This window comes from Lolium rigidum, chromosome 1, assembly GCF_022539505.1.
Source record: "Lolium rigidum isolate FL_2022 chromosome 1, APGP_CSIRO_Lrig_0.1, whole genome shotgun sequence".
Classification (NCBI taxonomy): Eukaryota; Viridiplantae; Streptophyta; class Magnoliopsida; order Poales; family Poaceae; genus Lolium; species Lolium rigidum.
This window is the reverse complement of record NC_061508.1, coordinates 70,869,885-70,886,719: the sequence shown is the minus strand read 5'-3', so window position 1 is coordinate 70,886,719 and position 16,835 is coordinate 70,869,885. Positions and strand designations below refer to the sequence as shown.

Sequence of the window (16,835 nt, the reverse complement as noted above, 5' to 3'; positions counted from 1 at the left end):
TTGAGTTACTTTTGTATAAAACTAGTGTAAATTCGTATGAATTTAATATTTTGTTACATATGAATTTTTTTAAAAGCTGTCATTTAGAGGCGTCGGTATGAAAGCAGCACCCCTAAATAGAGGATATCCTCCATGCAGCTGTGCTGGTGCTCCTACCGGGGCTTACTTGGGGGACCGGTGGAGATGCTCTTCGCGTGAAATTCGGTGATCGGAGAATTAAGTCAGTCCGAGAGAACAGTCGCGTCCCGTTTTCTTACTCAAGCAGATACCAATTTTATATTATTAGAGCATCTCTAACAGAACCCGAAAAAGTGCAAACCGAAAAAGTCGTTTTCAGTCTTCCGAAAACGATAGTTCGTTCGAATTTGGCAGTGGCGCAGATTAGAAACCGTAAAAATGGAACTGAAAAGCGAAATTTGAAATGGCGCGGGTAAATTAGGCGATGGTCATAGTTTGACATCAAATTGATGCTCCGATTGAGCATCAAAACATATATTGTTCGTAAAATTAAAGCTACATTGCGGGTACACCGGTGGGCAATAGTTAGCTAAAGCAAAATGCGGCCAATATAGTGACCTACGCGCTATCGTCGATGATCTTCACGCGTCGTCGGCGTCAAGCTCGACTATTTCGAGCTTGACGCGGCGGACGCGGGCCTCCCGGCGGGCCGCCTCGTATTCACGGACCTGGCGGACGGCTTCCGCCTCCTCCCGGCGGAAGCGCGCGCGAGCCTCCGCCACGCTGATGGCCTTGGTCTGCGCAAGGACGACGTCCTCCTCGTTGCTGCTGTGGACTTAGTCCCCGGCGGAGAAGGTGGACGACCGCGCGGGCATGAGGTCCTCGTCGTCGCTGCTATCTGATGGCGCGTGAGACACACGTCCGTTTGGAACCCCAAGAGGAAGGTGTGATGCGTACAGCAGCAAGTTTTCCCTCAGAAAGAAACCAAGGTTATCGAACCAGTAGGAGTCAAGGAAGCACCTGAAGGTTGTTGGTGGCGGAGTGTAGTGCGGCGCAAGGGATTTCGGCGCCAACGTGGAACCTGCACAACACAATCAAAGTACTTTGCCCCAACGTAACAGTGAGGTTGTCAATCTCATCGGCTTGCTGTAAACAAAGGATTAAACGTATTGTGTGGAAGATGATGATTGTTTGCGAAGAACAAGTAAAGAACAATTGCAGTAGATTGTATTTCAGATGTAAAGAATTGGACCGGGGTCCACAGTTCACTAGTGGTGTCTCTCCCATAAGATAAACAGATGTTGGGTGAACAAATTACAGTTGGGCAATTGACAAATAAAGAAGGCATAACAATGCACATACATATATCATGATGAGTACTATGAGATTTAATCAGGGCATTACGACAAAGTACATAGACCGCTATCCAAGCATGCATCTATGCCTAAAAAGTCCACCTTCAGAGTTATCATCCGAACCCCTTCCAAGTATTAAGTTGCAAACAACAGTACAATTGCATTAAGTATGGTGCGTAATGTAATCAACACAAATATCCTTAGACAAAGCATCGATGTTTTATCCCTAGTGGCAACAAGACATCCACAACCTTAGAACTTTCTCGTCATCGTCCTGCATTTAATGGAGGCATGAACCCACTATCGAGCATAAATACTCCCTCTTGGAGTCACAAGTATCAACTTGGCCGTAGCCTCTACTAGCAACAGAGAGCATGCAAGAACATAAACAACATATATGATAGATTGATAATCAACTTGACATAGTATTCAATATTCATCGGATCCCAACAAACACAACATGTACGATTACAAATAGATTATCTTGATCATGATAGGCAGCTCACAAGATCTAACATGATAGCACAATGAGGAGAAGACAACCATCTAGCTACTGCTATGGACCCATAGTCCAGGGGTGGACTACTCACACATCGATCCGGAGGCGATCATGGCGATGAAGAGCCCTCCGGGAGATGATTCCCTCTCCGACAGGGGTGCCGGAGGCGATCTCCTGAATCCCCCGAGATGGGATTGGCGGCGGCGGCGGCGTCTCTGGAAGGTTTTCCGTATCGTGGCTCTCGGTACTGGGGGTTTCGCGACGAAGGCTTTAAGTAGGCGAAAGGGCAGGTCAGGAGGCGTCACGGGGGCCCCACATGCTAGGGCCGCGCGGGTCCCCTCTAGGCCGCGCCGCCCTAGTGTGGCGGCGCCCCGTGGCCCCACTTCGTATCTCCTCCGGTCTTCTGGAAGCTTCGTGGAAAAATAGGCCTCTGGGCGTTGATTTGGCCAATTCCGAGAATATTTCCTTACTAGGATTTCTGAAACCAAAAACAACAGAAAACAGCAACTAGCTCTTCGGCATCTCGTCAATAGGTTAGTGCCGGAAAATGCATAATAATGACATATAATGTGTATAAAACATGTGAGTATCATCATAAAAGTAGTATGGAACATAAGAAGTTATAGATACGTTTGGGACGTATCAAGCATCCCCAAGCTTAGTTCCTACTCGCCCTCGAGTAGGTAAACGATAACAAAGATAATTTCTGAAGTGACATGCTATCATAATCTTGATCATACTATTGTAAAGCATATGAGATGAATGCAGCGATTCGAAGCAATGGTGAATATAATGAGTAAACAAATGAATCATATAGCAAAGACTTTTCATGAATAATACTTTCAAGACAAACATCAATAAGACTTGCATAAGAGTTACTCATAAAACAATAAATTCTTAGTAGAAAGCTTTGAAGCAACACAAAGGAAGATATAAGTTTCAGCAGTTGCTTTCAACTTCAACATATTTATCTAATGGATAATTGTCAACACAAAGTAATATAACAAGTGCAATAGGTAAACATGTAAGAATCAATGCACACAGTTGATACAAGTGTTTGCTTCTAAGATAGAAAGAATGGGTAAACTGACTCAACAATAAAGTAGAAGAAAGGCCCTTCGCAGAGGGAAGCATGGATTACTATGTTTGTGCTAGAGCTTTTCATTTTGAAAACAAAAAACAATTTTGTCAACGGTAGTAATAAAGCATATGTGTTATGTATAAGACATCCTATAAGTTGCAAGCCTCGTGCATAGTATACCAATAGTGCTCGCACCTTGTCCTAATTAGCTTGGATTAACATGGATTATCATTGCATAGCATATGTTTCAACCAAGTGTCACAAAGGGGTACCTCTATGCCGCATGTACAAAGGTCTAAGGAGAATGTTCGCATTGGATTTCTTGGTTTTGGTTATTCTCAACTTAGACATCCATACCAGGACAACATAGACAACAGATAATGGACTCCTCTTTAATGCATAAGCATTCAACAACAGTTAAAATTCTCATAAGAGATTGAGGATTAATTGTCCAAACTGAAACTTCCACCATGAATCATGGCTTTAGTTAGCGGCCCAATGTTCTTCTCTAACAATATGCATACTCAAACCATTTGATCATGAAAATCGCCCTTACTTCAGACAAGACGAACATGCATAGAAACTCACATAATATTCAACAAAGGTGTAAAAGTTGATGGCGTCCCCAGAAACATGGTTACCGCTCAACAAGCAACTTATTAAGAAATAAGATACATAAGTACATATTCTTCACCACAATAGTCTTTAGGCTATTTTTCCCATGAGCTATATATTGCAAAGACAAAGGATAGAAATTTTAAAGGTAGCATTCAAGTAATTTACTTTGGAATGGCGGAGAAATACCATGTAGTAGGTAGGTATGGTGGACACAAATGGCATGGTTATTGGCTCAAGGATTTGGATGCATGAGAAGAACTCCTCCCAATACAAGGCTAGGCTAGCAAGGTTGTTTAAGCAAACTCAAGTATAAAAGGTGCAGCAAAGCTCACATATGAACATATTGTAAGTATTATAAGACTTTACATTGTCTCCTTGTTGTTCAAACACCTTAACCAGAAAATATCTAGACTCTAGAGATCAATCATGCAAACCAAATTTCAACAAGCTCTATGTAGTTCTTCATTAATAGGTGCAAAGTACATGATGCAAGAGCTTAAACATGATCTATATGAGCACAAAAATTGCCAAGTATCAAATTATTCAAGACATTATACCATTTACCACATGCAGCATTTTCTGTTTCCAACCATATAACAATGAATGAAATAGTTCAACTTTTGCAATGAACATTAAAGATAAAGCTAAGAACATATGTGTTCATACGAAACAGCGGAGCGTGTCTCTCTCCCAAACAAAGAATGCTAGGATCCGAGTTTATTCAAACAAAAACAAAAACAAACAGACGCTCCAAGTAAAGCACATAAGATGTGACGGAATAAAAATATAGTTTCACTAGAGGAACCTGATAATGTTGTCGATGAAGAAGGGATGCCTTGGGCATCCCCAAGATTAGATGCTTGAGTCTTCTTAAAATATGCAGGGATGAACCACGGGGGCATCCCCAAGGTTAGACTTTTCACTCTTCTTGATCATATTGTATCATCCTCCTCTCTTGACCCTTGAAAACTTCCTCCACACCAAACTCGAAACAAACTCATTAGAGGGTCAGTGCATAATTCATATATTCAGAGGTGACATAATCATTCTTAACACTTCTGGACATTGCACAAAGCTACTGAAAGTTAATGGAACAAAGAAATTCATCAAACATAGCAAAACAGGCAATGCGAAATAAAAGGCAGAATCTGTCAAAACAGAACAGTTCGTAAAGACGAATTTTTTAGAGGCACCAGACTTGCTCAGATGAAAATGCCCAAATTGAATGAAAGTTGCGTACATATCTGAGGATCACGCACGTAAATTGGCAGATTTTTCTGAGTTACCTACAGAGACTACTGCTCAAATTCGTGACAGCAAGAAATCTGTTTCTGCGCAGTAATCCAAATCTAGTATTGACTTTACTATCAAAGACTTTACTTGGCACAACAATGCAATAAAATAAAGATAAGGAGAGGTTGCTACAGTAGTAACAACTTACAAGACTCAAATATAAAATAAAGTGCAGAAGTAAAATAATGGGTTGTCTCCCATAAGCGCTTTTCTTTAACGCCTTTCAGCTAGGCGCAGAAAGTGTGTATCAAGTATTGTCGAGAGATGAAGCATCAACATAGGGATTTGGAGTTTTCTCAACTATGCATTTTATCTTATCTATGTAAGTTTCAGAGGCTCCTTTTTCATTATTCTTAGGCTTGCTATCCTCGTCAAACAAATTTTCAGGAACAAGCCAACCATAGTTATTTTCTAGAGCGTCATGCATTCCTTGGAGCTTACAAGGTATTGTTGTCTTAATCTCCCCACCATCATTAACATTATTAGTGTACCTTCTTCTATCCATGTCCATCTTTTCAAGGGTACTAGCAAAGTTGGTATAAGAGCCAAGCATCTTATATTTAATAAAGACCTTTCTAGCCTCTCTTGCTACACCACCAAATTCTTTAAGAAGGGTTTCTAAGACAAAATCTTTCTTTTCCCCTTCCTCCATATCACAGAGTGTGAGAAACATGTGTTGAATTATAGGATTGAGATTAACAAATTTAGTTTCCAACATGTATACTAAAGAAGCAACAACAATTTCATAAGTAGGAGCAAGTTCTACCAAGTGTCTATCTTCATAATCTTCAGCTGTACTAACATGAGTGAAAAAATCTTCTATATTATCTCTTCCAATTATAGACCCTCGTCCTACCGGTATGTCTTTTAGACTGTACTTAGGAGGAAACATGATGAAATAAACAAAAAAGGTAAATAAAGTAAATGCAAGTAACTAATTTTTTTGTGTTTTCAATAAAGAGAACAAGACAGTAAATAAAGTAAAACTAGCAACTAATTTTTTTTTTGTGTTTTTGATATAAGAGCAAGACAGTAAATAAAGTAAATCTAGCAACTAATTTTTTTGTGTTTTTGATATAAGAAGCAAACAAAGCAGTAAATAAAGTAAAGTAAAGCAAGACAAAAACAAAGTAAAGAGATTGGATGTGGGAGACTCCCCTTGCAGCGTGTCTTGATCTCCCCGGCAATGGCGCCAGAAAATATGCTTGATGGCGCGTGAGACACACGTCCGTTGGGAACCCCAAGAGGAAGGAGTGATGCGTACAGCAGCAAGTTTTCCCTCAGAAAGAAACCAAGGTTATCGAACCAGTAGGAGTCAAGGAAGCACGTGAAGGTTGTTGGTGGCGGAGTGTAGTGCGGCGCAACACAATCAAAGTACTTTGCCCCAACGTAACAGTGAGGTTGTCAATCTCACCGGCTTGCTGTAAACAAAGGATTAAACGTATTGTGTGGAAGATGATGATTGTTTGAGAAGAACAGTAAAGAACAATTGCAGTAGATTGTATTTCAGATGTAAAGAATTGGACCGAGGTCCACAGTTCATTAGTGGTGTCTCTCCCATAAGATAAACAGATGTTGGGTGAACAAATTACAGTTGGGCAATTGACAAATAAAGAAGGCATAACAATGCACGTACATATATCATGATGAGTACTATGAGATTTAATCAGGGCATTACGACAAAGTACATAGACCGCTATCCAACATGCATCTATGCCTAAAAAGTCCACCTTCGAGTTATCATCCGAACCCCTTCCAGTATTAAGTTGCAAACAACGGACAATTGCATTAAGTATGGTGCGTAATGTAATCAACACAAATACCTTAGACAAAGCATCGATGTTTTATCCCTAGTGGCAACAAAGACATCCACAACCTTAGAACTCTCTGTCACCGTCCCAGCATTTAATGGAGGCATGAACCCACTATCGAGCATAAATACTCCCTCTTGGAGTCACAAGTATCAACTTGGCCAGAGCCTCTACTAGCAACGGAGAGCATGCAAGAACATAAATAACATATATGATAGATTGATAATCAACTTTACATAGTATTCAATATTCATTGGATCCCAACAAACACAACATGTAGGATTACAAATAGATGATCTTGATCATGATAGGCAGCTCACAAGATCTAACATGATAGCACAATGAGGAGAAGACAACCATCTAGCTACTGCTATGGACCCATAGTCCAGGGGTGGACTACTCACACATCGATCCGGAGGCGATCATGGCGATGAAGAGCCCTCCGGGAGATGATTCCCCTCTCCGGCAGGGTGCCGGAGGCGATCTCTCGAATCCCCCGAGATGGGATTGGCGGCGGCGGCGTCTCCGGAAGGTTTTCCGTATCGTGGCTCTCGGTACTGGGGGTTTCGCGACGAAGGCTTTAAGTAGGCGGAAGGGCGGGTCATGAGGCGTCACGGGGGCCCCACACGCTAGGGCCGCGCGGGCCCCCTCTAGGCCGCGCCGCCCTAGTGTGGCGGCGCCCCGTGGCCCCACTTCGTATCTCCTCCGGTCTTCTGGAAGCTTCGTGGAAAAATAGGCCCATGGGCGTTGATTTCGTCCAATTCCGAGAATATTTCCTTACTAGGATTTCTGAAACCAAAAACAGCAGAAAACAGCAACTGGCTCTTCGGCATCTCGTCAGTAGGTTAGTGCCGGAAAATGCATAATAATGACATATAATGTGTATAAAACATGTGAGTATCATCATAAAAGTAGCATGGAACATAAGAAATTATAGATACGTTTGGGACGTATCACTTTCCGCGACAGGGAGCCGTGGTGCGCAGCTTGACTGGCCGGACGAGGATCCCTCACCAGCGTTGCCGTACCTGGCGAGCTTCCCTAGGGGCGTGAGCCCCCAGTTCGTCCACCGGCGGGCGCTGCGCTTGTGCGCGCCCTCCGACCGGTTCCATTTGCGCCGCTCCGCGTCGGTGCGGAAGACGGGTGGACGCGACGGCGAGTCGCCGCCGCCCAATCCGGCGCCACAGCCTGCGGAGCCGCCACGGGACGCCATCGCACACCGTCGGCCGGTGGATCGCTGCCTGAGGCTCGCTGGATTGTTCGCCGGAGATGGTGCTTGGCGGCGGCGGAGGGAGATGAACTGCGGAGGGGAGTAGAGTTTTGCGACCCGAACTCCCCTCCTCGAACCCTTTTAATAGGGCCGTTCGGGTAGTTGTTCGGGCCCCTGAACTTATTTTACGGCCGGCCCATATTTTCGGTCACTGATCTACGATACATTCGGTTCGAACCCGTAAATAAATCCGCCGGAAGGGGCTCTGTTGGAGATGATCTTATTTCCCTAAATAGGTTTCTAGCGTGGAGAGAGTGTACTACTAGCTGTCCCTTCACCCCGGCACCGTTGCGCGAACTCGGCCAAATTCCGGTAGCTCGTGCCGCCGTCGGCGACTGCCTTAGCCGCGGAATCCCGCAAGCCCACTACCTTCTTCCCCGCCGCCTCGTCCACCATTAGTGCGTTCACCTTCTCCGCGATCTCCTTCCGGCTCACCATCCCCTCGCCCCCCTCCCAGCTCCACCTGTCCACCCACACGCCGAGCCCGCTGCGCGCCACCACGCCGGCGTTCACCCGCTGGTCCCCGAACCTCGGCCACGCCAGCACCGGCAACCCGCCGGCCGCCGCCTCCGTGACCGAGTTCCAGCCGCAGTGGCTGACGAACAGCCCGACGCAGTTCCTGCTTCAGCACTTCCTCTTGCTCCACCCAGCCCTTGGTCACCATCCCCCGCCCCCGCACGCGCTCCAGGAACCCTTCACCGAGCAGCTCGCTGAGGTCCGCGTCGTCGTCCCTGTCCACCACGGTGCTCTTCACCACCCACAGGAACCGGTACCCGCTCGCCTCCAGCCCGGCGGCGAGCTCCCGGAGCTGGTCCCTGGAGATGGCCTTGCGGCTCCCGAAGCTGACGTACACCACCGACCCGGCCGGCTGCGCCACCAGCCACCGCATGTAAGGTGGTTGGTTCTTTGGTTAGGTATGATTCTCTATGGTCTTTATTTATTATTATCTATGAGAGTTGTTTCAAATAAATTGATTGGTGTTGAAGATGAGTAAAATGTTTCATGCTTATAGTGATACAAAAGGAAGCTTATTAAAACTGTGGCTTAGACTTTGACATGTCATGTTAGATGTTATTTAAATTATATGTTTAGTAGTTATTGTTCTAGAATGACTTGTCTTAAATAACTGAGAGTGCTTAATGTGCCATTGAAAAAATCATGTGTTATTTCCTTTGATGCTTTAGTGGGATGATTTGGTACATGCTTACACCATGTTATGACTACAAACCAGTCACCTTAATCCTCTATGATTATTTAGTTTTTGACTTGTAATATCACTTTATACTTTGATTAATAATGTTTTGTGGCTATGTATGATTATGACCCTTATTGCTCTCTTAGCTGGTCGCTCCCAGTATTTTGCTAATCTTCACATATACTGAATATGAGCTCTACTTGTGCATCCAACTCCTAAAACCAAAGTTTGCTAATTGTATTCACCATACTTACCTATATGTGATATTTCACAGTTAATTTAAAGTGAATTGCTTGTGTGCTACCTTTAAGCCTTTAAAGATTACTAGATGAACATGCGCGCTTCGCCGCGCCGTCTGCATTTCATTGTTGCATGGCCTGTTTTGTGCGGTGTAATAGTGCATGTCACTCTTTTCTTTGTGTGGTGTGGAGCGGTGACTGTGGCACGACATGCGGGCTGCACGTGTGAATGGGGTCGTCGTTGTGCGGTGAGAACAACAATGAACAAACTTGTTAGCTCCCTCAATGATATCCAAAGAACCAAAACACCATGGAACGTGTAAATCAAAAATGAAGATGACAAAGGATCCCGATAATGAGGATGAGTATGGGGAATATATCGAGTGAAGGTGGGAACCACTGATACAAAGATAGGCTTCTTGTATACATAATACTATATTTGTCTAACCGTTGCCCTGAGATAACATGATTATATCAACTATAAAACTGCAAGGTGCCACAAGCACACTGAGAAACAACCCAACAAGATAGTACATCACCCAAGTCCACAAATGTAACCGCTTGCAAGAAAAAAGTAAAGCCAAAGTTGGAAAAAAATAGTTACTTGATTGCATAATTACTAATCTAAGACGCTAGACATCCTAAAAAGTTATCTATCTTTGAAAAAAGGGCACACAGTTAGTTGGTAGAAGAAACACTACAACATAGTATTGATCAGTGTCAAGAGTATATTAATCAAGAGAAGCTTATGAACCTACATTAGAGAGTATTATAAAAAAGCAAAATAATATATAAAGCATAGCCTAACATTGAGAATTCAGCTAGAGCTTTTGTTTATTGAGCTTTCATTTTCGTATTTATTGTTCATATAGGATTCAAAACGCATGGGATATCTCACTGCTGTAGGTAATCAGAAAGGAACAATAAGTAAACATACTGTTACAACATGACAAAAAACCATTAAGCTCTCACAGACTAACTAAAAAAACAAACAGAAAAGATTCAGTGGAAGCTTTTGAATTTCATTAATTAGCAACACTTTACAGAGATAGATCTGAACGGCGGCAGTGCGTGTTCTGAAAGAACAACTCTCATTGATCATAACCCAGATTCTGGAGAATGACTTAAGCCCTAAAAGCAATACTTATATCAAGCATCCTAAGTGTCAGCCTAACCTGATGATACACTCGATAGTTGTGGCGCCTCGGAATGTGATAGATCCTCCTCTGACCGAATGATGAACTATTGAATATGGCTGCTAACTGGGGAGCGATCTCCCATTGACCTAGAGCTGATATGAAATCATTGGCTGCAGCAGCGGTAATATCACTCTATTGTCCATGAACCAATCTTCATCTTGGATGCATAGAATTGCTCCAATATGAGTTCCGAGTTGCAGCCCAAATGCTTTGGTTTGAAGTGCCAAAGAGAACTTCGACGAGACTACAGAGACATGAAGTTGGGATCAGTGTGGAGTTACAAAGTTTTGGATGACAATTACCAAACCTATATGTGTTGTTTGTTGACCTGAGTTAAGCTTCCAGACTGCATCGACTTGTATAAGTGGGCATGCTAAAGTATTCAAAATTGAGCTGAGGCACCAGGTTGGATGAGTTCTTGGCGATCGCCAAGACTTGGGGCTGAAGGGGCTTGCAAGAGAGCCACCGTGACCTGAACCTGAAGCACAAATAAACAAAATTGTCACCATGAATTTTTTAGAAATTGCACAACCTAAATACTTTATAATTGATATGCAATGATGGCATGGAGCATTTATATGCTAATGTTTTTTCATAATTATAAGCTCACAAAAAGTGCCAAAAAGGGCAACAACTCATAAAACTCCTTCAGCCAAAAAAGGTCGATAGCTCACAAAAATTCATTAAAAAAAATCATCTGAGCATACTATTCTAGTAGTGAAACCTACAACCTAGACAACCATTAGAATCAAAGTTGGAAGTATAATATAACTGCTAACTGAACAATCAGAAGTTAAGAAGAAAAATAATTAAGAAGTCACACAAATATGTCAGCGAGAGCACATGAGGACTATAGACCACACTTGTTTTTGCCAAGAAATACCAGATCAGATCCAATGTTGGCAGAAATCAGAATGACCAAATAAACATGTGATGTGCAGTAGATCTAGCAACCTATTGCACTCATCACGTGGTTATAAAATGAGAAAGAACCATCTCTCTAGACGAATCATCCATGTCTATATTTCTAAAAATAATAATAAATCACCGAATCTCGTGGCACATATCAGATAATCTGACCTGGATCATTTTGATTCTTTTCTATGTTAGTTCAGTTGAAACGTCATAGTTGTGTTGAAAAATTGCAAAAAGCAAAAATATACTGCAGATTTCAGGGAAACAATTGCATGCCAAAGTTTTTGTACAGAAACACTACCATAGAGGGTAAACTCTAGAACAATCACCTCTCCTATGTATCGCATACAAAACCAATTAAAAAATCTCAATTCATACTGCATCAAGCATAAATCCATAAACAGCTACTATATTGCACAACTATGACTCAATATTAATTGCCTCTCAACCCAAAAAAGCTACTGAACGCATAATGGGAAAGAGACCCAAATGGTTGGAGAAAGCTTAGTAAGTCTAGATCACTCTGCAGAACTAAACCAGTGCACAAAAAAATATTTCAATTTCAATATTTTGAATCACTGAATGTAACTCACGAAAATATAGGACGCAGATTACTGATACTGCACCGACATGATCCTTCAAAAGTTGTAACCACCAAATGCAACATTCAGTGTCAACACAACAAACAAGAGGACATCAGACTATTATAAAAGATAATAATGAAGTAATACAAAAATATAGGAATTTGTTTGTTTACCAAATAGAGTGTTCCGTAGTTGCACTAATTATCTTTCTTAGGTTGGTACTACCAATATCATATTTTGAGTAATTGTTTGTATCCACATATAGGGAAAAATAAATCATTTAATCATCTAACAGAGAAATGTGTAGTGATTTCTTTGTCTCCCAACTAATATCTTACTTCAACAAATAGGAGCTGAGCATCCCCTTATTGAAGTGTTTCAGAAGCATGGTCGTAACTTTCTTCATGCTAACTCATGCAAAAGTATACGCTTTCAAATCTTAGAGAGCTAAGAGCGTACAAGTCATAACACTAATTCTTATTTTTTTTTACTTTTCATATCATAATCGTATAAAACAAAAGAAAACACATACAGTAGCTTATATTGGGAGACCAGCAATAGGTTTATTATTTGACTAATTGTATGATCGTGAGATGTTGCACAATTAAGAACTTTAACCCACAAACCTTTAAGATAATAATGTTAAATCTCTCAAAAAAGATGAAAACCCTGATTTACTTACCCTCACCATAAGCTGATGTCTAGCCCAATTTTCCGATGTTAGGCCTGAACGTCAACATGAGAAACGAACGTTAGTAGAAATAAATAGCACATATCTCTTGGATCAACCTGTCCTATTTAATCAGTAGTAAGATGGATGTACAGTCAAGTCTGGGATAAAAAAATAAGAAATACACGAAGCTTACGTATGATAACTGAACTGAACACAAATTTTATAAGTTTCAGCAATATGTAAGTTATTTTCAGAAAATAGTGTGACCTGTGGATGGTAAGTACAATGTGGTACACCAATCTAGCTCAGCGTGCACCAAACCTATGCATTGGCTAGTACTACTCCATTACATGAGAACAACTCAAAGAACGCAAAGATCGATAGTGTGCAATGTGGCACTTGTGACTCAAGGAAGAAGGAGATTACTCTGGGTGTACATACTGTTCTAACAATAGAGCGCTCCTCCATGGTACACGCCAGGCAGCCAGCCCAGGACGCGAAGAACACCCGGCGTCGGTGGCGCGTCTCCCCCGCGGCTGCCTGACGGCGACGCGCCTCCCCAGCAGCGGCGGCTCCTCCTCCGAGCGCTCCTCCATGGTACACGCCAAGCAGCCAGCCCAGGCCGGGAAGAACACCCGGCGCCGGCGACGCGCCTCCCCGGCAGCGGCGACTCCTCCGAGCGCTCCTCCATGGTACACGCCCCCTTCATCCATTTTCCCTCTCGATCATTCTCCTTCTCGTGCTCTTGAGTAGGGTCAAAACCCTAGCTTTTGGGGATTCTGTAGTACTGTGACTTATCAATTTGAGCAGGGACGAAACGGACGGCACCGTCCAAGGTAGGAGCGCGAGGCAGCTGTTCCCGCACAGGCCCACAAACCACTGGCCCACCAGCAGAAATCGCTGACCGCTGAAAACGCACCGGCAAAGCTCTGAGGATGCACCGATTGCAACAGGCTTAGAGCATCTCCAACAGAGGCTCTAAAATTTGGCGCTGTAAAAGTCGTGTCATAGCCACGCTCGTTCCGGATATAAGCGCGCGACGCAGGCGTGAAGCTCGTCGGAGGCTCTATTTTACAAGCGCAAACAAAGAGGCAAAAACGCCCCTTCGCCAGAGGCTGTAAAATAGAGCTCCACAAACAAGTTTTTTCAACATACATACATCAAACAAGATCAAACAGACCACAGTTAAATCTGAAAAAATCAACTAAAATTTACAACTCTACGGGGAGCTTATCCTAACTAGCAATTGATCTAGCTAGCCGGAGCAATCGATTGATCTAGCTAGCCAGAGCAACTCGTATGATTGATTGCCTGCCTGCGTGGCCAGAGCAATCGATTTCATCCTCGCGCGGCCGGCGCAGCTCGCATCGCGGAGGCCGGCGAAACTCGCAGCGTCGGGCAAGGTCGGGCGCGGCCAGCGGACCTCGCGAGCTCGCAGCGCGCGGCGGCCAGCGGAGCTTGTAGCGCCGGGCAAGGTCGCGCGCGGCCGGCGGAGCTCGCAGCCGCCGGGCAACTTCGGGCGCAGCCGGCGGACCTGCGGAGCTCGCGGCGTGGCAGAGCACCGTGGAGCTCGCAGCCGCCAAGCAAGGTCGGCGGTGCTCGCGGCGGCGGCGGCGGGTGGTGCTCGCGGCGTGGTGGCCGGTGGTGCTCGCGGCGGGCGGAGCTCACGGCGTGGCAGTTTTTCTTCGCGCGGGTGGGAAGAATCGCACTCCCACTTCACAGCGCGCGCTAGCCGGCGCACTAGATATACCGCTTGGATAGTGCAAACCGCCGCGCGCACTAAAATATTTACAGCGCGCCGTAGTTTGCAGCGTCTGCTGGAGGACAAAAAAACGCGCTGGGTGCTGTATATTGACAGTTATTTTAGCGCAGCGCAAGTTTACAGCCTCTGTTGGAGATGCTCTTACATGTTGTAAATAATTACATGTTTTGTGTTTTGTTTTAGATTGAGAAAGTGTTGAATGCTTTATCATCTTTTTCATGTTTATTATGGCTTCTCACCGTGACTAGCATGCATAATGTGTTAGTCCTTAGTTTTGTAAAAGAGCGTACCCACCCGCTAAATACAGTGGAGAGAACACAAACGGCGCAAACGGTTCGATACAACACGTCCAGAAGGTGGTTCACGTCTATGCCCGGTCTAGACGATACAACCGAGTATTATTACTACTCGCTTCTACAGTGGAGAGAGCGTACTACTTGCTTACGCTTCGATCCCGGCACCGTTGCACGAATTGGGCCAAGTTCCCGTGGCTCGAGCCGCCGTCAGCGACAGCCTTCGCCGCCGCATCCCGCACTCCCGCCGCCTTCTTGCTCACTGCCTCGTCTGCCATTACCGCCTTCACCTTCTCCGCGATCTCCTCCCGGCTCACCATCCCCTCCTCCCCCTCCCAGCTCCACCTGTCCACCCACACGCCGAGCCCGCTGCGCGCCACCACGCCGGCGTTCACCCGCTGGTCCCCGAACCTCGGCCACGCCAGCACCGGCAGCCCGCCCGCCGCCGCCTCCGTCACTGAGTTCCAGCCGCAGTGGCTGACGAACAGCCCGACGGATTCCTGCTTCAGCACCTCCTCCTGCTCCACCCAGCCCTTGGTCACCATCCCCCGCCCCTGCACGCGCTCCAGGAACCCTTGGCCGAGCATCTCGCCGAGGTCGGCGTCGTCGTCCCTGTCCACCACGGTGCTCTTCACCACCCACAGGAACCGGTGCCCGCTCGCCTCCAGCCCGGCGGCGAGCTCCCGGAGCTGGTCCCTGGAGATGGCCTTGCGGCTCCCGAAGCTCACGTACACAACCGACCGCGCCGGCTGCGCCTCCAGCCACCGCATGTAAGGTGGCTGGTTCTTGGCCGGGTCGCCTGACGGAAAGCTCACTGGGGCGAGCGGCCCGACGGAGAACACGGTAGGGAACCCGGTGGCGACGGAGCCATCCTGCAGAGCCGCAATGGCTTCCGGCTCGAGCGCGTCGAATGAGTTGACCAGGACGCCGTCGGATGCCGCGAGCACGCGTCCGTTGGCGACGAACTGGCGGGTGAAGAGGTGGTTGGGGTCGTGCAGCGCCTGCGGGACGGAGGCCTTGGGGATGCGGTACACGCCAGGGATATCAATGTCGCCGACGGAACCGCCGGCGTTGGCGTCGAGGTAGGCGGGGAAGTGGACGCAGAGGGAGAGCATGGCGGCGGAGGCGGTGAAGAGGACGTAGCAGGGGAGGCGGAGGTCCTTGGCCACCGGTATGACCACGGACGCGAGCGCGATGTCGGTCACGAGCGCGGACGCCCCGGCGCCGGCGAGGATGGGGCCGAGGAGGAGCGGCGCGGACCGGCGCATGGCCTCGAAGCGGAGGAAGAAGGGGTCGGCGCTGGCGGGGAACTCGGACGCGTCGAAGGGAGCCAGGGGGAAGTCGAGGCGGCGGACGGCGTGGAACGCGACGAAGAGGGCGTCCAGGTGCGCGGACTCGGCGGAGGAAACTGTGGGGAGCACGGCGGCCACCGAGACGTCGCAGCTGGGGGAGAGCGCCACGGCGAGGCGGCTGAACGGGACGAGGTGGCCCATCCCGGCGCTCGGGAGGAGGACCACGCGAGGGCGTGGCAGGTCGCCGGAGGTCGGCATTGCGATTGCGAGGAGCGGGGCGCTCTGATTTCTGCTTGGTCGGGCAGGAGATGGCTGTGGCTTCTTAACAGTAGATGAAGTACTCCGTATTTGTTTGTTTGTTGAGGGACGTAGCTGTGCTCTGCACCAAACGATCCAACAACCAGTTGAGTAAAGCCACGAGTAAATCGACGGTACGGGGCCAAGTAGGTGCAGCGTCCGCACAGAGATAGATAGCACATTTTTCATCTTTGTTACACGACTTGGCATTTGGCCAAGTGTAGCACTCGAGGTCCATGTCGAACCAGATGGACGGGTAGTTGCTAAATAGCCGTTCTATAGAGTTTCTAAAAACTTATAATATAGTAATTTGCTTCAAAATGTTATTTTAGCTGCTTTTTAGAAGTGGTTCTCACAAAAAAAAAAAAAAAAAAGAATTACTAGCAAGTTTGGCATACTTGCACCTTCACTTGGTATGTTTGACAAGTCTAGAGTCATTTTCTTAAACTTTCAAGGGAGGGCCAAACCTCCATGATGGCGAGTCTTTGCCACGCGAGCCTT

The 16,835-nt window shown here is 46.0% G+C and overlaps 1 protein-coding gene across 1 annotated transcript; it reads right to left on the bottom strand.

Annotated features, from left to right (window-relative positions):
- Nucleotides 1–14,765: 14,765 nt before the first annotated feature.
- LOC124675432 (UDP-glycosyltransferase CGT-like) lies at nt 14,766–16,295 on the bottom strand. The gene has a single exon (XM_047211510.1). The coding sequence runs from the start codon at nt 16,293–16,295 to the stop codon at nt 14,886–14,888; it is 1,410 nt and encodes a 469-aa protein (XP_047067466.1). The 3' UTR covers nt 14,766–14,885.
- Nucleotides 16,296–16,835: the final 540 nt, after the last annotated feature.

What these genes read in the sequence shown, in the direction of transcription:
- LOC124675432 (XM_047211510.1), bottom strand. Translation starts at nt 16,295, where the DNA reads ATGCCGACCTCCGGCGACCTGCCACGCCCTCGCGTGGTCCTCCTCCCG.